Source organism: Tauraco erythrolophus, chromosome 8 (assembly GCF_009769465.1).
Source record: "Tauraco erythrolophus isolate bTauEry1 chromosome 8, bTauEry1.pri, whole genome shotgun sequence".
Lineage (NCBI taxonomy): Eukaryota > Metazoa > Chordata > Aves > Musophagiformes > Musophagidae > Tauraco > Tauraco erythrolophus.
The window spans coordinates 30,801,568-30,822,540 of record NC_141472.1 but is presented as its reverse complement, the minus strand read 5'-3'; the positions used below and the strand labels follow the sequence as shown (position 1 = coordinate 30,822,540).

General features: G+C 40.7%; 1 protein-coding gene across 1 annotated transcript in view; it reads right to left on the bottom strand.

Annotated features, from left to right (window-relative positions):
* Window positions 1-20,973, bottom strand: part of EPB41L5 (erythrocyte membrane protein band 4.1 like 5) — a 55,861-nt gene that overhangs the window by 4,443 nt on the left and 30,445 nt on the right. The window contains exons 15-20 of the mRNA XM_086615922.1: window positions 18,843-18,885; window positions 17,643-17,758; window positions 6,840-7,006; window positions 6,206-6,300; window positions 887-1,015; window positions 267-328 (exon numbers count right to left, since the gene is read on the bottom strand). Of these exons, the coding sequence (XP_086472048.1) occupies window positions 267-328; window positions 887-1,015; window positions 6,206-6,300; window positions 6,840-7,006; window positions 17,643-17,758; window positions 18,843-18,885 (612 nt within the window). The remainder of the gene's footprint in view (window positions 1-266; window positions 329-886; window positions 1,016-6,205; window positions 6,301-6,839; window positions 7,007-17,642; window positions 17,759-18,842; window positions 18,886-20,973) is intronic.

The following is a 20,973-nucleotide window of genomic DNA, read 5'->3' as shown; positions in this document are numbered from 1 at the left end:
CTGCTGTTGGAACAATGTTTTATCAAATCAAAGTATGGGAGAATAAAGAGTATCTGGATCACCTTGTATAATATAATAAAACTTAGCAACTATGGTCCTTCCTGGTTTTCATTTTAAATACACTTCACGCTCACCAGGTTAAGCTACAGTATGACCAAGTAAAATGCAATGACCACTGAGCCACTGAAAGACCACACTGAACTGCAGGTTCTCAGTGCTGTACTTGGGTAACTAGATCACACATTCCTTCCAGATCTATTCAGTACCTGGCAGCAGCATCCTGAATATTAGAATTCTTGACACCTGTCAAGCTGTCTTCTCTTATGACCTGAGAGGAAAAAATAAACAGAGATATTAATTTCTGATACCCTTTTCCATCTTGTATCAGTTCTGAGACTCAAAGAAGAGCCGAGTGTGCTGTTCATCTACTGCTCAGGGACTCAAAACATCAATTCTACGTGAAAACTTCAGTGCAGAAATAAAAATAATTCACCAATGTAGCCAAAGAAAATACCATTATTTGCTACAGAATTTACTAGAACATGCTAGAAGCATGATCTCAGTCACAAAACCACAGAATAATATTTCGGTTAGAAGGGAACCTTTGGAGGTTATCTGGCTCAATCACCCCTCAAACCAGGGCTTGTTCAGGGCCTTGTGCAGTTACATGTTGAGTGTCATCAAGGATGGAGGCTTCTCCTGCGCAACCGTTCCAATACTGGACCCACTACTATTGTGAAGAAAGGCTGAAAGGCCCTCCTACTCTACGCCTCAGACTTCAGCTCTTGGAACACCCTTATCTGCAAGGCACCTCCTCCAACACCAGGCAATTGAAGAGAAATAAAACATTTGAGATGATCACAGTCCTTTTCAGTCGAGTATTTACCTTGTGCCCTGCTTCTGCCTGGGCCTTCAGGATATTGCTTTTGATATCTGCTGGAAGCCACGTTGCTGCTGCAATTGGGCTCTCAATTGCGTTGTTAAGACATTTATCTGTCAACTTTACCACTTCATCCTGGACATGAAAAATCTTTATTAAAAGCAGTTCCCACATGGAAAAGTCTGGGCTGCAGTTTATTAACATCTCTAAATAACAGCAAGGCTCTGAGTGAGAGGAAAATCAGACTTATACTGACATGAAAAAGCAATTTTTTCCTTCATTTTGGAACTCAGTTTTAAAGCCACAGCAAAACATAAAGCAAAAAAAGCACAATGCTTAGAAGTAGAGAGGCAAAGCACTGTGCTAAAAATACAGCGTGGAAGAACTGAACAGCAGTGGACTCTGAATTTGCAGCCTAGTTCACTGACAGGAGATCAACACAGCAGCCCTCGCATTACATCATATTATATCATATTGTATCATATCAGTACAGCCTAACTATGAGTTGGTAATTTACTCTCAAACGCAAGTTGGGAAGATTTCTACCTTAAAATCCACTTACGAATCTGAACAACAGTTTAACGTGCTGTTAGCTACTGCTCCCATCACTGACGGTATCACAGCAAACTGGCAGCCAGACACATGGTGAAGACAATTAAAAATTGAGATACCTTTTCACTACAGTATATTTCATAATGTGAATTGCATTTCTTAATTATCAAATGTTAATTAAGCATTCAATCTACTAATTTCTATTTGATTAGTGGCAGAAGTTAATTAACTGAGTGGAAACTAAGCCCTGTGACCTCTCTTCTCGGGGAATGGCTCAGCAGGGGGAGACAGAGCCCGGCTCTCCTGCCATATGCCACCGTCGCTGGCCCAGGCGGGCTCTTTCCTGGAGGCAAGTGCTGCGTTCCTGCAGCATGCCTCGAGGCAGGCACAATCCTGCTGCACTCCTACCTGCACGAACTGCAGCGTGTCCAGAAGGAACGAAGCCCGTTGCATGGAGCAGAGAAGAGAAGTTAAAAGGTGAACATCTGTCACCCACACAGCTCTCCATCCACTTACAGCTTTTTTCATTCTCTGGATACGCTAGTGAGAACTTCTAGGTATTCGGTCTTTAGAGAGGGGAAAAGCATTTCCTTTTCTTGTCTCCTTCTATATCACCTTTTGAGGTACCCAAATAGGAACTTAGGAGACTATGTAAAGGAGAATTCGTTTTAAAATTTTGACCCCAGTGAGCAAAGAAAGGTACAAGGAACAGCCACCAGTGTTGCTGATGACTATTGCTAGCAGATCTTGAGATGCACATTCGCATAATTCATGAAGACTAACAAAACAATTAATTATTAAACATTTAAGTGTTTTTATTTCAGAGAAGCTCCTAGAATTGCCAAAAGTCTGGAATAATTAAAACTGAATTATTATTGTTTGTACAGTTGCAGTACCCAACTGTGATAATCCTTAAATCCTTACACTGGACCTCACTGAACCAGGTGCTGTATATAACAGTACCTGCACAGAATTTCTAATGCACCGTTCCAGTAGCAGTGATACAGTAAATTTGATTATTTTAACTGAACAAATCAGTACACTAGAGGTTTAAGCACCATTTTGTGGTTTAATTTCCTCTCAGCTTTCTCTACCTGAACAACTAGTTTAATTATGTCACTCTAGATTCCCAACTTTTCAAAGTTTAGTACTATCAAGAATATTTTAATGTAATCAAGTATAAGTTCTATACCACCAAGGAAATATTTCCATCAATATTAAAGTTACATTCTTCTCAATCCTTTCTATTTTGTGCTTGAAGAAAGCATCGGTGTTTTACTGGGTTTTTTAATGGAAAGAGCATGTAGCCAGAGAGGAAAGCATCTGGCACCTGATAATGCCTCAAGATGTCTAACTGACAAGACATTTCAGCTGTTCACATAAAACAGTAAAGCTGCTGGGGTTTGTCAATATTCTAGCTCAACACGAATTTCTATTGTTTCCATGTACTAGACAAACTGTATTTGTACTCTATTCTTCCACCAAAATATGGAGCTAGGCCGTGATGTAAAAAGGGAAGTAGAGATTCAAGGCAGCAGCGGGGTGTGCGATCCCAATGCTCTGTGCTTTTGAGCAGCATTCCTGGTGCCAGTGAAAATCACTCTGTGCAGGGAGATGGAGTCTGATACAGGCACATTCCGGAGCAACTTCCACATGTTTAGAGATCAAAACGAATTCAGAAAAAGAAAACCCTCGCTCCCTTGTGTTTCTGACTCTGGAGCAGACTTCGCACATGGGCAAACAGGGTGAACTTCCTACTGTTCATTTCACTTCAGAAGCTGATGAAAGCAGAGCATCGGTGTATTTGAGAGCTATTTGCTTTCTTTTGTCAGATCTGGTCACTGTGCTAGTGAAAGCTGGGAAAGGACAAAGTCACATTCTTCCATCCCAGCAGATTTTGGCAGGGAGTAGCAGTGAAGAATGAAGCCATTCATTCCCCCCTTCCCAGTTCCTGTTCTAGAAAGATTTATCTTTTTCTTTAAAAGAACATGGATAGCTAGATAAATATTTCTCTATCAAAGAAATCAATCAAGATTGATTGAAGTACAGAATTACGTAAAGGTGACTGCCAGGCCGTCTCTGATCCCTGATGGAAAACAGTGAAAGATTTTCCATTAACAAAGCTGAGGTGAGCAGTTCATTGGCATTTGACAGTGTCGCTTATGAAGCTCAGGATGCAGCTCTGCCTTCATAAGCAGAAAGCTGATGCTTTTCCCCCCCTGATGCATTTTACCAAACCTTTTATGTGCTGTAACTGTTCCTCCAACAGCAGGTATCTCATGCACTGGTACGACTTAAGGGACATGAGACACGCTGAAATTTGTAATCACACTCTTTCAGAGGGAACACTGCCCTCATCTGAAGGAACAGTAAGCTCCAGGATCTAAGCTCGTTGCAAGGTTTTAGTGGATATATTGCAGTCCCATGCCGTTCAGAAGATGCCATAAGCACCTCTTTTACAAACAGATTAAGATCAGAAGTAAATGCAGAAGGAGAGCCAATAGGTACATTTTGTAACTAATGCCGTAAGTGGAAATACATGTTTTTTCTAAAGCAGCCTTCAAAAGCAGCAAACAAAGTGTTTTTAATGGTTATTCTTAGGTCACTCTTTTCAGGACTCATTTCCAAACCATAAACCTTCATCTCTAATCACTACTGGGTGCATTCATTTGGTGCTACTCTAACGTGAACATTTTTGCAATCTGAAGCATACAGAATTCAAAGTATACAGAGGCAGTCTCTAATCTTTTTCTACTTTTAAAACAAATACTCTCAAGTGACCTTTTGGTAAGCTACATCATAGGCTGAAAAGCTTTATTCAATCGTTTCTACCAGAGGAAAACCACTGATGATCTCCTCTTACGTTTTCATAATACAATTTGCACTTCCTTCTTGAAAGCTGAAGTTGCTTTACTCAAAGAAAGAATCATATTGGGACACTGTTGATCCATACATCAGGTATTTCTCGATTATGCAAATGTTCTTGCTCTCTAATCAGGTTACTATCACTCCAGTATTTGTAACCTCTAATATTCAAAGTTGCTCGGCACCTCATGGAACAGCAGCTGGATAACTGTGACTGTACTGTATCGGCAGCTGTTTGTTAGAGTAGCTCAGTACAGGAATCTTATCTTCCTTACCATATATCAGACACGACTTAAAAATCACTAAGACGCTTTTGCTCCCTTGTCTCAATTTAACCAACCAAATGTTTTACCCTGCTCTGAACTAAAGTGGAGCTCAACAGGCAAAAATACTCTGAAATAAGCTGCATTCATTTGCTTTAGTTTATGTGGAGGCAGTGTTTTGGTGTAACAGGACCTATAGGCTACTGACTAATCTTCTTAGAGACCTGGTAATCTTTGTAATGCACTCGCCAAGCAGCGAGGTGCACAAGGCATCCCTGACAACAGCCCTTAAAGGGGACGTGAGCCGAACAGCCTGCAGCACCGAGCACAGCAAAGCAGCAGCTTTCTCTCACACCGAGAGGAGGAACGAATGCTCAGGAATGGGCTTAGTCCAAACACACACTGCTGAACACCCCTCTTGGCACCTGGTTCATTTTACTATTCAGGGAGCAAGAGAAATCACAGCTGCTTCACCGAAAGTGAGATAAATCCTCAGGCCTCCCTGCAAGGGAGTGCCGTACGGAGATAACACTGCCAGGTGTTTTGCTCTCTCTGCTTGTTCAAAATGCAACAAAGCATCTAAATCTTTAACACTGGGGGAAGTAGAGTAAGGGAAATCTAAATTCCAAATTTTTTAAATCTTGTTTAAAAAAAGAGTATCATCCTGTATGGGTGCAGTTGTCTGATAACTGATGAATCTATTAAAGTTCACTGCTGTTGTGAGGGAAGATCCTGACCTCTCCATCCTTTCTAGTAACATTACTAATTTTCACTATGGCTCTGGCATTTCTTTGACCCCTTCCATGAACCTTTTAACACACTATTTAATAACTTAAAAAACCAAACAAAACCAAACCCCCTCAAAACCCCAACACTTTTAACAAAAGTTCAGAACAAAAAGGGCAAACATTTCTTTTCGATTGGTTCATCGAAACATGCAACGATTCCTGGAGGTAATGGAGGAGAGAAGGAAGCCGGGGAAGGTAGAGCAAAGAGGAGGGAGAAGAGAATCCTCGCCCTGTTCAGGACACTGAAGCTCCTATCTGGCTCAGCTGCCCGCAGAAATGCAGCCTGACTTGCTCAGAAGGATTTATGAGAGCACTAAATCAAACCACACCACTCCACTGTATGTAAACACACAGAGCACTAACACCTGATTCAGAGAGCAGGTAAAAACTGGTTACTTAACAGGAGGGACGGATCACCAGCAAACTTGACTCAAAATACAAGAACAATGTTCTGGGAGGGTTACCAAAGGCAACTGAAAAACACCAGGAAAGTAGTTCACCTCTTCAAAAAAGAGGGTGAACTGTACAACACCGTGCAGTTAGTAACCTACGAATGAAGACAACTGAGCAACACTTCAAGCGTTTGTGCCTTTTACTCTCGTTGATTTTGGAAAATTTCACCAGACCGCAGTCTGCATTTGCGCACAGGCACCTCTGCCCGCCCCTCCCCCCCGTCTTTATCTCACTGCCCTGTCACAAGCATTTGTATTTCCTTCCCTACCCCCCAGAGTTACTCACTCCTATTCTGAAAAATCTTGCAAGGTAAGTTGTTAAACCTCCCCAGGTAAGTGGCAGACTTTTCAGAATGATCTGAACGAAACTCAGCACCTCTGCCAGAAGGAACAAAGCCCAAGTACCTGTGTGTTTATGTTTATGTTGGGACGCTCGGTTGGCACAGGGCTGCTGCGCTCCGTCTCCAGCTGTTTCAGTTTCAGGAATGTGTCTTCAAATGCTGAAAAAGACAGAAAAGATATCATCTTCCTGACATCACTGTGGAGTTATTTGACTTGTAACTGGTGTTCTTCCTGAACACTAATTAGATGGTTTTAAAGTTGTGGAAAAAAAGCACAGGGATGAGAAATCATTTGCTTAACCTTCAGTGCAACTTTAAAGCCTACAGACTGTATGTACCGTAATCACAACACCCTGCACTCCTGCGAGTTCATTTATCCAGCCATCCTCACAGGCAATGAGCAAGCAGCACTAGTTAACTGCTCAGATGGTTGCACTTTGCTGTATTTGTGGCTACAGTCAGATAGAACTGTGACTTTTCCCTTGTACCTCTGTCCTTGGAAATAAGCTGCTTCCAACTGAAACTGGGAGAGCTGACTGACTGTTGTCCCAGTGATGGGTAAAACCGTCCTTATGCATATAATCTAAGGGAGCTTTCTAAAACACATCAGAATTTTTGTAAGAAAACAATCTCATAACAACCTAATCAGTTAACTTTGACCCCACACATAATAGGGAAAAAACTGTACGCTTGCTTACGATCAGAGTCTGCTTTTTCAGGAGCAGTTTCCTTTGTGCCAGGATGAGGGCAACTAACAGCCTCTTCTGAATCCCCTGCTGCCAAGCCAACAACTGGACGGCCCACAGCATCATCAACACAAGTTTCTGGCAACTCCGTGCTGTCTAGTAAATCAACAAGAGGTACACTGCAAAGGCAGAAAGATGGGCAGAGATAAGCAGAATCATGTTACCACTCTTCCTGTAACAAGAAAAAGTTTTAACACACACTATCTCTTTTTTCAAGCTGTCTTCTGGTAACCACATGCTGTAAAAACTTTTTTGGGTTTATTAGTTTTCAGTGATTTTTATTTTATTTTTTTTTTTAAAAAAAGGAACATTCCATGTCTGTAGAAGTGACTTCATAACAGAGCAGGTCCACATTGCCTGCTGCTTCATCACATAGCAGTGGAGAAAGTGGACAGAGAAGGAGGGAAGTAATCCACTAAATACACTTTTTGGAACAAAGATTTGAAGTTTTTCTAACAAACTCGAGGTGCGCTTTAGGATTTTTACACAACAAAAGGAAAAGTTAGGGGGAGGGAAGTTGATACTGTTCCCAAAAAGGTGTTTGTACAGCACTTCACCCAACACTTGTAAGCAGAACAGAGGGCAGGAGGGTGCACGGCGTAGGTCTGCATTGACACTATGTTATGGTTAGACATGCCTGTAACTAGTTTCAGTTTTATTAACTTGGGCAGAGACACGAATGAAACCTTAGCAGTCACAGTATTTTCAGTGAACCATAGCATGTACTCTGTACCCTGTTGGGATCACTTGTTTCACCTCTTTTGGTTTCTAATGGAAACATCTCCTTTTTCTTTTGTCCTACCATCTGTATTTACAATGAAAACAGAAAAACAATTACAAATCCAAAAGTTATTATTATGATGCTTATGTTGTGCAAACAGTCAGGAATCTCATCCATCTCTTCAAAGTTCAGGAACAGCTAAAGCCACCCTAACAGCAAACCGCAACAAATACGAAAACAACTGCTGCAGAACACGATGGTTAATCAGACAACCTGTGCGCACAAATCCAGTTCAACTGTTCCCCATTTCAATCAACAATTACACTTCTATACAGTCTGGTTGCAATATTGGCTTAAGAAGAAAAATCTGTCACTTTTGAAAGTCCTGTCTCAAATATGAGAACAATGACATCAAGCACAACAGAACTGACCCCTATGCACGGACAGAGGCGCTTCCTACTAGGCAGTTTAGACCAGCTTCTCCCTCACTGCCACTGGGTGAATGGCCCATGCCTCTCCCTCCCTCCCTCCCTCCCTCCAGCCCTTGGAATTTGAAAGCAGTCCTGTGTTGTCACTAGAGGCTCCAGGAAAACAAATCCTCCCTCCAGCTCAAGCACCCAAAAGAATCCTTCCGATGATAAATATATACCTCTGAAACAGGTTACAGGATTTCACCATTTTAGTCCATGGTAATGTACAAATCATCACAAGGCAAATCATTAAAAGACCTCATTAAGACCTCACTAAAACTGAGGTCACTTGCTTGATTCTCTTAAATCAGTGGAATAAGAAGCTACTAGCGAAGCAAATAATAGGAAACTTTTCAGCCTACTGTAGAGCCTCTCTGTGCACCACTAACGGGCAACGGCAAGCAGCAGATAGTCTTGCAAGGCGGAATGATGGATACAGAGAATTTCAGTTATTAGAAGAAAGAGGGAGGAATAGATGCTCTTCCAATCAAGGCAACAAAGAAAGCGAGACTGAGTCCCATACCTTACTATCAGAGGACGCCTATGTATGAGTGTGAAAATGTTTTATAACCTTCACATGAAGCCAAGATTTTTCTTCCTGTTTTCTGAGCTTTCTGCAAATAGTCTCAGAAATGTCTAATACGACAACCCGTATAAGAAGTTCAGGTTTTGCCAGCAGCACAGAGAGGTGCTGATGCCGTGACATGTTGCAGGAACTCCATATAAGCTCCTATGAACTGCACGGAAGAGAGGCGATGTAGAGCATCAGTAACACTTCTTTGGGCCATAATCTTCTAACGCTTTTCTTAGCATTGCAGCACAGTGGAGAGAAAATGAATGAAAAACAAAATTAATCTTCATTAGAAATTTGCTAGGATAACTACACTAGCCTTTTCCCCCCCCTGTGACAATTGCAGTAACATTTACTAGACAGACAAAAGAGTTGATTCAAAAACCTGCCTGCTAGAGATAAGGGCAGTCATGCAATCTGGTGGCATATTCAAATAGCACACACAATATCTAGTGTTGCTCCAAAAGCAGGTTACTACTTATATTAAGGTGACAGAAGTTTAGAAAACCTTATCACCATTTCTGCCACGGGATGGAGGACTGGCAGAGGTAGCAAGGACAAGTGGGGTGAGTCCTCGCAGCTTCACCCCTGCGTGGGCCTAAGGGAAACCAAATTAATTTTAGGCAGACTCAAGAGAAGCCTCTTAAGCACAGATTCAAGTAGGAACTGACCCCATTTTGCCTTCAGACCCACTGAAACACCTACTCGGCCACCCTGAAATTGCCAGTCACAAGAGAAAAGACATACTAGAGAGACTCTCAGCGACTGGAATTTGCAGACACAAAGATTCTGTCACCCAGATTCTCTATCCTCTTCAGAGCATCAGCAGGAAGTCTACCTTCACAAATGGCCAGACTACAGAAGTAAAAAGCCCAACACACTGTTTTCACGACTGCACAGAATTTCCGACTTCTCTTAGAAAACACTGATAAACTGTCACATCAGTCATAAGGGAAATCATAAAAGGCTTCCCAGGAAAAGTAGGACTTCTACAACAGTCAGTGTGCAGTACTCAAGAATGAAATGGGGATTACCTTTTCATGTTCCTTTATCTACTTCCATACAAAGGGATATTTGAACTGTGCATAGGAGTAAGTGCCAGGCTTTATGTCTTCAGAATCAATTTCTGTCAGCACATTTTAAGAAATATTGAGGGAAAAGCTGATAAATTACTTCAGGAGTTCAAGTCATACAAGTAATTATGAATATAGGAATAATCAAAGGGTTTTAGTACATGGACAGGTTTGTCAACCCACTAATAAATCGCACAGAAGCTGTTACATGCTCAGGGAACTCCGATAGTTAAGGGAGTCAGCTACTAAATTCTTTCTTCTTTTTGCCTGACAATTACATTGACATTCGGATGTACCATACAGCACACAATGCATGACGTGACTTGAGAAAGCTGCTAGTTACAAACGGTATGATTATTTTTTTTTAATTTCCTAGTCAAAAAGCAAAAAATTCTACTGTGCGAAATACAATCTGCAAAATACAGCAACTATCCAAGTCCACTGCAAGAGAGATAATTCTTTGCAAGTAATCTAATTTGAAACAGCATGGAGCACCACGCAAGATAATTTTTTCAAACTGGTAGCAACACAGAATAGTCTCTTGTACTGACTCTGCAAGGCAGTACAACAGCACGAAATTCTTTGTTAACTTCCTTCATTTTGGGACATTCACTGTTGTAAATGAAAGTAAGAAGAGTAGTAAATTTAAGCTTGTCAGCTTTTCTTTTTTTTTTTTCCCCCCTAAACAAAAATGCAAAATATTCAGAAAAAAAGAACCTCCTTTTCTTTTTAAAGTGAGGAAAGCAAAAGGAAAAATCCTGGGGATATACAATCCTACAAATAGAGACTATTCACGTGCATTCAGTTTCTAATCAAGCAAGCTGAGTCCCACATTCCAAGACTTCCATTGTCTCCCATTTGTTTGAAGATAATTCTGAACACTGACACAGCGTAATATATGCAAGGCAACAACTACAGGAAAGGAAAGGAAAGACCCTTAGGAAAAGGGGCTGGCTGCAGAACCTTTGTGGATATTAAGCAGAGATCTGTCACCACCATACTGTTTAGAAGGACATCCACGTGTTTCCTCAATGCTATTCCTAGAGCACATTATGTGTCCCTGTTAAAATGCGGCTCGTTATTGTTGGTACTAGCGTGGTACAATTTCTTCGTCTGCTATTGAGAGCTGTCACTACTGGAAACCAGGACAATAGTTCTCCCCAAGTCAATGAAGTCACACTAAAATAAGCCCAGCACAGAGCAAAATCGACCCTCAGCACGTACGCAGGATTCAAAGCCACACGGCAACAGCACGCAACACACACCACACTGAAACGAACCAACTCTAAAGGCAGACGGATTTCAGGCAAGCAGGGCTGCTTCCCTCATCCCGAGTCTGAACCAGTTCTGCTGTCACGCAAAAAAATCTACTACAAAAACTTCAGCCGCAGCTTTAATGACCAAACTTGCAGCTAATTCCCGGGCAGTCGGTGACAGCCGGCACACTGCAGGCAGCTGGGACACCCAGCCCTCTGCTCAGCACTGGTGACACCACGAGTGTTGTGCCCACTCTGGGCTCCCCGAGACAAGGGAGACGTGGACATACTGCAGGGAGAGCAGCAAAGGGCTGTGAAGACGATAAAGAGTCTGGAGCATCTGACATAGGAGGAGAGGCTGAGAGAGCTGGGACTGTTCAGCCTGGAGAAGAGAAAGCTCAGGAGGATCTTATCAACGCGTATAAAAATCCCATGGGTGGAAGCAGAGACAACAGTCAGACTCTTCTCAAGGGAGCCCACAGATAGGATAAGAGGCAATGGGCACAAACTGAAATACGGGAGATTCCGCTTAAACACAAGAAAACACCCTTTTATTGCGGTGAGGTTGGTCAAATACTGAAACAGGTTGCTCAGAGAGGGTGTGAAGTCTCCATCCTTGGAGATTCTCAAACCCTGGCTGGCATAGTCCTGAGCAACCTGTTCTACTAGACCTTGCTTTTAGCACGAGGGTGGACTACAAGATCTTCAGAGGTGTCCTCCAACCTCAAGCATTCTTTAATTCTATGATGGCTGCACAAAATTCTCCGACACCTCAGGAGTCAGCCACTACCTGCGGTGGCCTGACCACCACATACACACATCTGAAGTTGAAACTGCAACAAAACAGTGACTGGCTATTGCAACAATGTTCTTCCATTTTAAACACAAAACTATCCCAAATTCCGCCATTCAAATTAGTGGTTGCTTCTTCCTCATCTACACAGAAATTACATGACATTTTCAAGTTAAAACATGTTTTCATTTGCCTATTCTTACGCAACTTTATAAATAATAAAGAAACAAATAGGTTTGCTTAGCTCCAGAAGTTTACGAGGTCCACCTTGCAAAATCTAAAACTAAAAATAACACATCAGATTGTTCTAAGCAGCTCTGTAGATCCCACGGATCTTTAGTATGTAGCTTGCATATCCTTTTTTTTTTTTTTTTTAAGCAGAGTTGTAAAATAGAGACTCCATACTTCATTAGCAATCTCTTTCCTCCTGTCAGATGCAAGGATGAGGAGGCCAAAATATCTCAGGCAATATTAAGGTATGTCCTAGCTGAGACTTACTTTCTTGGTACTTTGGGGCTACATATCCAAAACCAATATTTTTATCTTTCTGGGCTCTGTGGCAATTGGAAACTTACCCAAACAATTTGAAAATCATTCAAACACCTTCTTCACCCTAAAAGCCAAATGTAAGTGCATTTTAAAAGCACTCTATCACAATTTTTCCTTTTTTTTTTTTTTTTTAAAATAGAAAGATAATATTGCTATTAGAAGCTAACCTCAGAAAACACGTGAAAACACAGTGTGTTCGAGGGTAATGGTAGTTCTTCACATTGTTAAAGGCCCCCAAGAACATTAATGAGTCATGAAGCTGGAGTCTCAACCTCTGACTTAACAATTAACCTCGTGAATCATATGGGAGGACTGGTGTTTGTCAGGAAACATTTCTGTTTCATTTCAACTAGAGCACAGCAGTAAAAAAGGAAGAAAGCTTTCTACAAAGCAAAAAAAAAAATATTACTCTTTGCCTTTTCAGAAGCTTTGGTAATTTTATTCTTAAAAAATTAAAATAATTCTATTCAATTTCCAAACAGTATTTTTCAGAAGAGGATTTGTAAAAAAAAAAAGTTACCTTTCAGATCAACCATTTATCTTAGATGTTTTTAAATAATCATGGCTCAAAAGGAGGGGCAGTTACATCCTCTATCTTTCTAAGATTTTTCAAACCACATTATAACCCACTAGTTGCATGTGTAGCTTTATTACAAATGTGACTTCCTGAACGGCTCTCAAAGTTAAACCCAGCTAAAAAAAAAATAATAAAAAAAAATATTTTCAATCATTAAGGACAACGTTAACACAATTAACAAGATATATATATATACACTCTTTTTAATGTAAGAGTGGCAGGTGGCTTCTGGTCTATGTGTTATTTAAAGACTACCAACATCATGACACACGGAGCCTCTGCAATAAAAGTTTTTTCCCCTCTATAGTCAGCTTTGGGTCCGATGTCCTTATCTCAGGCAGCTCAAAACGCAATTTTCCAGCCTCTGCCACAAAGCAGTCCCGAGCTCCAGAATGGCCCACGCCTCAGAGACTGGTCATGGTGGTTTGGACAGCATAGGCACCAGCCCCGCTATGCATTCCTGCATTCTTCACATTGCGCTCATGGACAAACGCGGTGTACTGTCCGTCCGCAGCGCGGGTCCTCGGCGGGGCCCACGCGTCCCACAGGCTTCCACCACGTTGGCAGCAGTCGGCAGCGTCAAGGGGCCTGGATTATTGGGGAGCGGGAGGGGGCACAATTAGTCAACAGGTATGGACAAGAAAGAGGGCGGAGGAGTAAAGCAAAGGTAAAGACAGGAGGATTGATGCGAGAAGGCACAGGAAAAGGGCATTGCTGGAAGGTAAATATTGATGGAGAGAGGCATGCAAGTATGCGCGTACAGGATAACGCTGTCAAGTAAACCCCTTTTCTGCTCAGTATCCTGCACGTTTTTGCAGAAGTCTGAAACGACAAGTTAAGCTCTCTCACGTACACATCGTCTACACTCACCAAATGAAAAGCACTTCATATTTCAAAGCACTTCACAAAACTGAGTGAGAACCACGCTTGATTTATAGATGGGAGAAAACGTGATGAAGGGACAGATCTCCCAGGTATCGAGTGCATTTTATTCATGGGGAGCTGAAAGGGTTTAAGTGGCAGCTCTATACGTACACCTGAAATAAGCACCTATAAGCAATATCAGTTTTCAAAGCCACTGGAAAATGCAGATTCTAGTGCAAGTTAAAAAAAAAAAAAGGAGACGAAAATGGAAACTTGGAGAAACGAGCATTACTGTGCAGGAGCAAACAGTAGAGCACGCACAAATCATTTGCAATTTAGCTGACTAAGGGACTCAATACTACTGAAGAAGCTGACTGTAGCTATATGTGATTAAGATAAAAAAACATTGGAAAATGAGTCATTTTAAAAAAGGTCACAACACAAGTTAAGACCCTGATTTCTAATTTTGCATATGAAGCCATAATGGTTCATAAATTTTAAATTCTTAAAATCAAAACCACAGCAATGCCGTACACAGTTATGGCTAGTCTATGCCACAGTTGGAATAAAGTCCTCCAAAAGCTAGAAAGAGGAGCAGGGGAGAACTCTCATAATTTTAACTGTGTTTTGAAAAATATTTTTATGCAGGAGCCCTTAATTAGAAAACTGTAAGGCTTTAGGCACAAGCATCACCAAAGCAGCAGGGATAAGCAATTTACTGAAACAGCTGAATTTTAAAAGACTTTAAAAAATAGACAATGATCTCTTTACTGTTGTCTATGTTGTACTAGGATCCTTCACTGGTAGTTTTTAGGAGAGGATGATGCAAGGTACAGTCAGGAATCAAAAAAGCGCTTGGAAAAAAAGCACTCTCATAAACTACTCAAGCTAGAAAATTCCTAAAACAAACATTCCTTCAGTTTAATGCAAAATTCTCTATTTAATGACCCAAATCTAAACAAAGTGGAAACATTGTTGCTATTCACCTAGAGGGTCCTGGACATCCCCCAGCTCAAATTCCACCTTCTCATGTTCCAGAAAGCCTGGTTTAACACTCCCAGCCCTGCCAGAACAGCCAAGCAGCCAGCGCATGAGTTGGAAGATCACATGCATTAAGGCAGGGAAGCAGAAAAGCATGCAGGATTCGCAACAGCGGTAAATGATTAACGCTCAGGGATAGTCCTCCTTTAGAAAAGAGAGAGGATTTATATAAAGGTCGCCCATGGGTAAATTCACAGTTTTGGTTTTTGTGAAACATGCTGAGGAAGTGACTCGTGAATTCTGAAGGCTCCACTCCTCAACAGTTCATTACATTATTCTCTCATTTCTCTAATTTAAGCATTTAAGCGAAAGCTACATCCACTAGAAAGCAAAAAAAAAAACCAACCCAACCAAACAACGCCAAAAAACCCATCCTCACCCTTACTTATTCTACAATAAGGAAAAAATTATTAGGCCTTTGTTTCCTGTCCTATCTTAGCACAGAAACAGCTTCTTGAGAAAATACTCAAGTTAGAAAGCCACTGATTGTGTTTTAGGCTTCCCAGATTTGCAGCTAATATTCCAGACCATTTTCAGATCAGCAGTTTTCCTGTACTGGCAATTTTACAGGAACAGAGCAAATACCTTCCTATCTGGCAAAGTATTTCCTATGATCTGGCACAATTGCTGTTGGCAGCCGCAGCATTAACATTTTAAATTAAAGGAAACATTGACATTAAGAAGGGATATAAGCTGCGAGGTAGCCAACACAGGCATCTGCCAAGCAGAGTACAGAAACTCAAGAGGTCAGGACCTTACTTCTAAACTCCTTCAATCTAACCATCTATAAAATCTTCAGTCCAAGAGATTTTGGTGTTCTCAACAATCCCTGGCAAACTCTCTCTAAAAGAAGACTATTTTTCTGACATGAGGCAAAGATAGTTCATGCAGAAACAGGCCAATTAAAGACAGCAGCAGTTGAAAAGGGATCTTGTTAGCAGCATCGAGACACCAAGAATTGAGGGCGCAAGAGCCAAGTCACAGCCCCTGCAACAAATACACATGTTCTGGCAATTGCATTAACCTAACCCTACTTCCCATCTAGGAAACCAGGATGTAGCTCAATTGCTGACTCAGCTCCAAACTGTTGTCTTCTTCCTATAGCTGGATTTGCCCTTAAATACAGGCAGTAGTGTTTCCAGGGAACACAATAAAACCCCTTTGCCAGAAGACAACTGCCTTCAAAAATAATGATGTGTCTCTAAGAAATGCAACGCACACACAGTACGAACACTACTCTCAATTAAAACTCATCAATTGCCAAGAAGCACATGTTCTTCACGGCATCCTGTTTTGGGTTGTGTGCAGGTGTATTTTGTATTGACTCCTACTCTTTTACAGAAAGGCTACAATACTGCGGCAGCTGGGATGTAAGCTTAGATTCCTTGACAATGTTAAGACAGACAGGCTCAAGTTCTTAATCCTACAACTGGCGTACCAAGGCCAAAACTGCAACAGATTGGCCACAGAGTTCTCTCTGCTTCTGAACAAAAGCAGCAGGATTTCAATAAACAGCAGGAGTCTTGCAAATACTAGCAAGAATGCTAGCACGAATCAGGCACCCCAGAAGAGCCGTTTGGAGCAAGAGTCAAACATTTCCACCAAAGGAGATGCTGGTTTCTGGCACGCAGCTTGCAATTAGACCAAAAGAACAAGAATAAAACCATACTGAGAATGCCGAAGAATAAAGAAACCACCACCTTTCACCCACCACCATGGAAGGGATGGAGCGATCAACAGGATCTCACCACAGACAAGCACAGATTTCAGATACTAGATAAATCAAGGGCAAAAGAAAGAAAAACAGCATTGATCATATGTTCCAATTGACACTTCAATAAAATGCAACAGATAAAGCAGAATTATCATCCCCCTTATAATCCAAAATCCATCGTATTCAAAGTCTTTAATCAATAAGATACACAAAAAATACATTTGTCATTGCACTGTTAGAAACAGGTATCATCTACTTTTAAGAGATACTGAAGCAAAGTAGGTTCACGTGCCAGACAATGGGAGAAGGATCTTGAGGGCTGAAACTGCTTAGGATAAGAGCTTTTGCATCACCCCATTCCATCACTGCTGCTCCTGGAGAGTCTTGCAAAAACCAGAATTACCTTTCCAGGACAAGCCAAGCTATCTCTGCATGCACAAGAAGCTGAAAAAGTTAAGATGACATGTGCACAAGTACTGTGTTGATAGGTCAGTTTTGGTTTTGAAATAGCTTTGCAATATAGAATTACTTTAAGAAAGATAAATGATATGATACATTTATCTTCAAACAAATCATCCTCGTTTTGAAATGCATCCAATCTATAAAACAAATACTCTGATTACATGAAATCAAAGCTCTTACATTCAGCTTGTGTCATTTTCCTCAAGCTTCCATACTTCCCTCAAGACAATGAAAAAAATCAGCTTGCTCATTTCAAAAGGTCCAAAAGAGATTCACAAGGATACTGGTTTACAAGGTTCTGCATTTTGTTAAGGATCAAGGCAAGTTCTTGGGCTCCATGATACCAAGCAAAGGGTTACAAGGAGTATTATGGCACATCAGAAGGACCCAGCTCACTCCAAGGCTTGAAAATGCTGTTTCTGATCTAGTAATTTCTTCAGCCCCTGAAGAAATTTTCTTTTGGTTGGCAGTGACTAAGCCTGCTGTCCTCACCTCCCCACACTACATTCGCAGCAACAAGCCAGCTGCATCATCCCTAACTTGACTGTCAACTTATTATGTTAAAGATACAAGCAAGGGAGCTTATTTAAGTGCAGATGAAGAAACAGTCACTCGAATCGTGCAGAAGCAAGCAAAATCCATTTCCCAGCAAAGCAGAACATACCATTTCTTGTCTTGCTGGCTGGCTCCTGGGCTCCTTGGGAGGTTTTCTATTTCCACTAAGACTGGGGCAGAAGGAACTGCTGTTAGGACAGGTAGGTTTGGCTTTGCATTCCAGATCTTTGGAGACAGAATATAAACAAGTAAGTTACTACACACACATTAATGAAGTGATGACACATCACACGTAACAAAACATATCACCACTTCTCAAGCACAAAGCTAAAGCAAGGCTGTTGTCTTCCATTTCTCCCACAGCATGGGATGCCTATGTCCAGTCTTTTCCAGCACTGCACACAATACTGGGATCACAATGGATCCAAGGCTGCTCAAAGATTTCAGTGAAAAGCTATGGCCTGCTGCGTCTTTTTTAAAATTCATGCAGTAATGGTTTCCTTGTTTGGGTTCCAGGCCTTTGGTCTCCCATTTGAAACATAACGCTCCTGATAAAAAGAACTAACTCCTCTTGCATAGAGGGCAAAAGGCTGTGCAGAGCAGGAATTTTCTATCAGCTCACATTGAGTATTTTAGTGTTAAAACTAACCAAGTTCCCATTTCCACCACTATTATGTGACCCTTTCTATCACATTCCGCATCTAAAACACTCCAGAGCGAGACAGGGTCTTTCCAAACTCCAAGTCTTGTTTTTTGATACTCAGGAGAGTTACCTTACCCCAACATCTCTTTTCAGTGAAACAAGGTATTCCGTGTACAAGTACTGAGGGGATAGATGTCTCTGATTTCCTTCTCAAACTCATAAAACACTGAATTTTTGCTAACAACATATTCTTCAGTTTACAGGTGCACTCTCCTCTTTCAGAGAAAAAAAATACTGTAAACAGGAATCAACATAGGGGCTGATGAATTATGCCTTTTTATTTTTTTTAAAGTTACTTAGCATATAGAATTGATGTGTTTTGGATAATAACAACTCTCACACAAAGGTACTCTGTGTACCTATGAAAACCTGTAGTACCTATAAATAGCACAGTTTCTACAGTACTGGGTCATGGCTATGGTCCTTACTGCAGCTAAATTAACCAGTTGTCTTGCCTGTAAATTAGTAGTCATTTCCTGGCACGCAACTTAGTAGCTATGTGCGACTTTCAATTGGTCAGTCACTGGATTTTAAGAACCAATAATGAAATCCTCAGATCTATTGAAATGCATGAAAACTGCCTTTAAAAAGAATGAGAGTCCTTACTTGCGATCCATTGGTTTGGTTGGTAACAGCAGTGTTTGCAGTACTGAAAGACAAAAAGGATTTATATCAGGATCAGATCAACAAACTATTTTTGCAGGCTGGCAAAACTGCAAGGATTTTCAGAAAGAAAAAAAGTCTAATAAAGATCTTTCCAAAGGACTTCACTGTTCTCTAAAGAAAACTTAAAAACATTATGTTTTAGGTCAGCTGCCTCATTCTAGGTAGCTAAGGGTATCACATTATTTTTCTTTTTTTTTCAGGCTGTAGTTTATCTATAATTCATCTGTTTTTTCCTCTGCCTTACCTAAAACAGTTTGGTTTAGAAAGTCTTCCTGATTCAGCAGTAAGGCAGAGCAATTTTAAAGCAAAACTGATAGTTTTAATTCAACATTCAGCAAAATGTGACATTGTCAAAACCTCATCTACATGATGTCGATAGTTTGTATCATAACTAGGACTTGTCTGATCTGAAATTTCACATCACAAAGTTTATCAGAAAAATTCATGAGTTTCTTTTGCATACAAATTCTATTGGACTGAATCACCACTTCAGAGTCTCAAAAGCAGCCACTCAAAATTATGTGCATAGCAGCTCAGCACACCATTAATAATAATTTTATAGCATTTAATATTTAATATAGTTAATAAATTAAACAACACCCATATCCCTAGTCCTGATTTCTGAATCTGCAAGAGGCATTTCACGTTTTCGAGAGACTTAGAAACATTAATACCCTGCACAATAACTATGCATTATAAGTCTCACTCAAAGCAAACTTTTTTTTCAGATTTCTTATCTTTTAAAAAATGTTTCCAGTCTCCTATGACCCATTCATCTTTTGATTTACAGTCTGGACAATAGCTATCCAACCTCGCAAGCTGACAATTCAAATAAATTTCTGCATCTACTTCAGCATCTCTTCAGAATTATTTTACTTAGATACCATAATGTCAAGACCAAACAAGCTGTTCCTTGCCTGTTTCCCAACTTCACACCTTCTCTGTTGAGAAAATGTGGAGGTTACCACAGCATAGTGCACCTTTAAAAGAAATATTAAGGAATGCCTTCTGGGTAGCGCGCTCCCCTGTGCTGACTTGACACACAAGAATGGAACAACATACATCTTTCATGATGCATTTCAATTAGCAACGCTCGAGTGTAGAGTTTCAGAAATGGCATAGATTGCTCTGGAGACTAACATAACAGTGCCACACCTAGGTGCAGATCAGAAGACCGCTGTCTTATCAGAAGGAGAAACTGCATGTGAAGTTTCTCTTCCCACTCTCAGAATGACCTAAGCAGCATGAAACTCGGGGAAGGGCATGACAACACAGCACGATGAGAGTACTAATTAATCAGACAGTCATGTTTTGCATGCAGAGGTTAAGCACTTCAACGACACGCAGTTTTGAAGAGCACTTTCCCATTTTATCAAGAGAAAAGACAACACAGAATATCACAAGGGAGAGGAACCTCCATTAAAGTAAGTGCCTTGTCCCCACACTGCCTAGGCTTCTCCCCTTCTCATGCAACAATCAACCTTGCTGCTACAAACAGAAAAAGTATGGCTGTATGTAGCCTGTTGTTTTAAAATGTTATTTTGACATTCCTTACCTTAGCTCCTGACTGTCACGATGCTTAACATCTACAAGTATCTACTTTTTAAAAATAATCTGGTTGCAATTGATCATTGCAATGTTCACAAATTATTAGGGCAAAGGGTAGAAACTAGAACCGAGTGACTTAGTTCCTTTGCTACCAAGTAATTCTTTTTAGCCTGTTTTCCTCTCTTCCTTTAAGGAAGGGTATGAAAACTGTATGATTCAGATCCATATGAATATTTTACATTGCAACAGCAAGTATGATCCTACACATGCAGAAAGACATAAAGAACCAAAAGGCCTCCCCTCTCAATGTTGGTCATGAATAATTTAGTATAAATTTATAAAAATAAACACTTAAGTATATAAAAATAAATGCAAGTATAGTACTGAATATAAAACCATCAAACTATTTCAAAGGTTTCTTTCACCATATTTTCCTTGTCTCTGAACTTCACTTGATTATGTACTTCAGTCACACAGCCAGAGTCGGCAGATCTCAGAAAGAACAGATCCTCACACGCTTTCA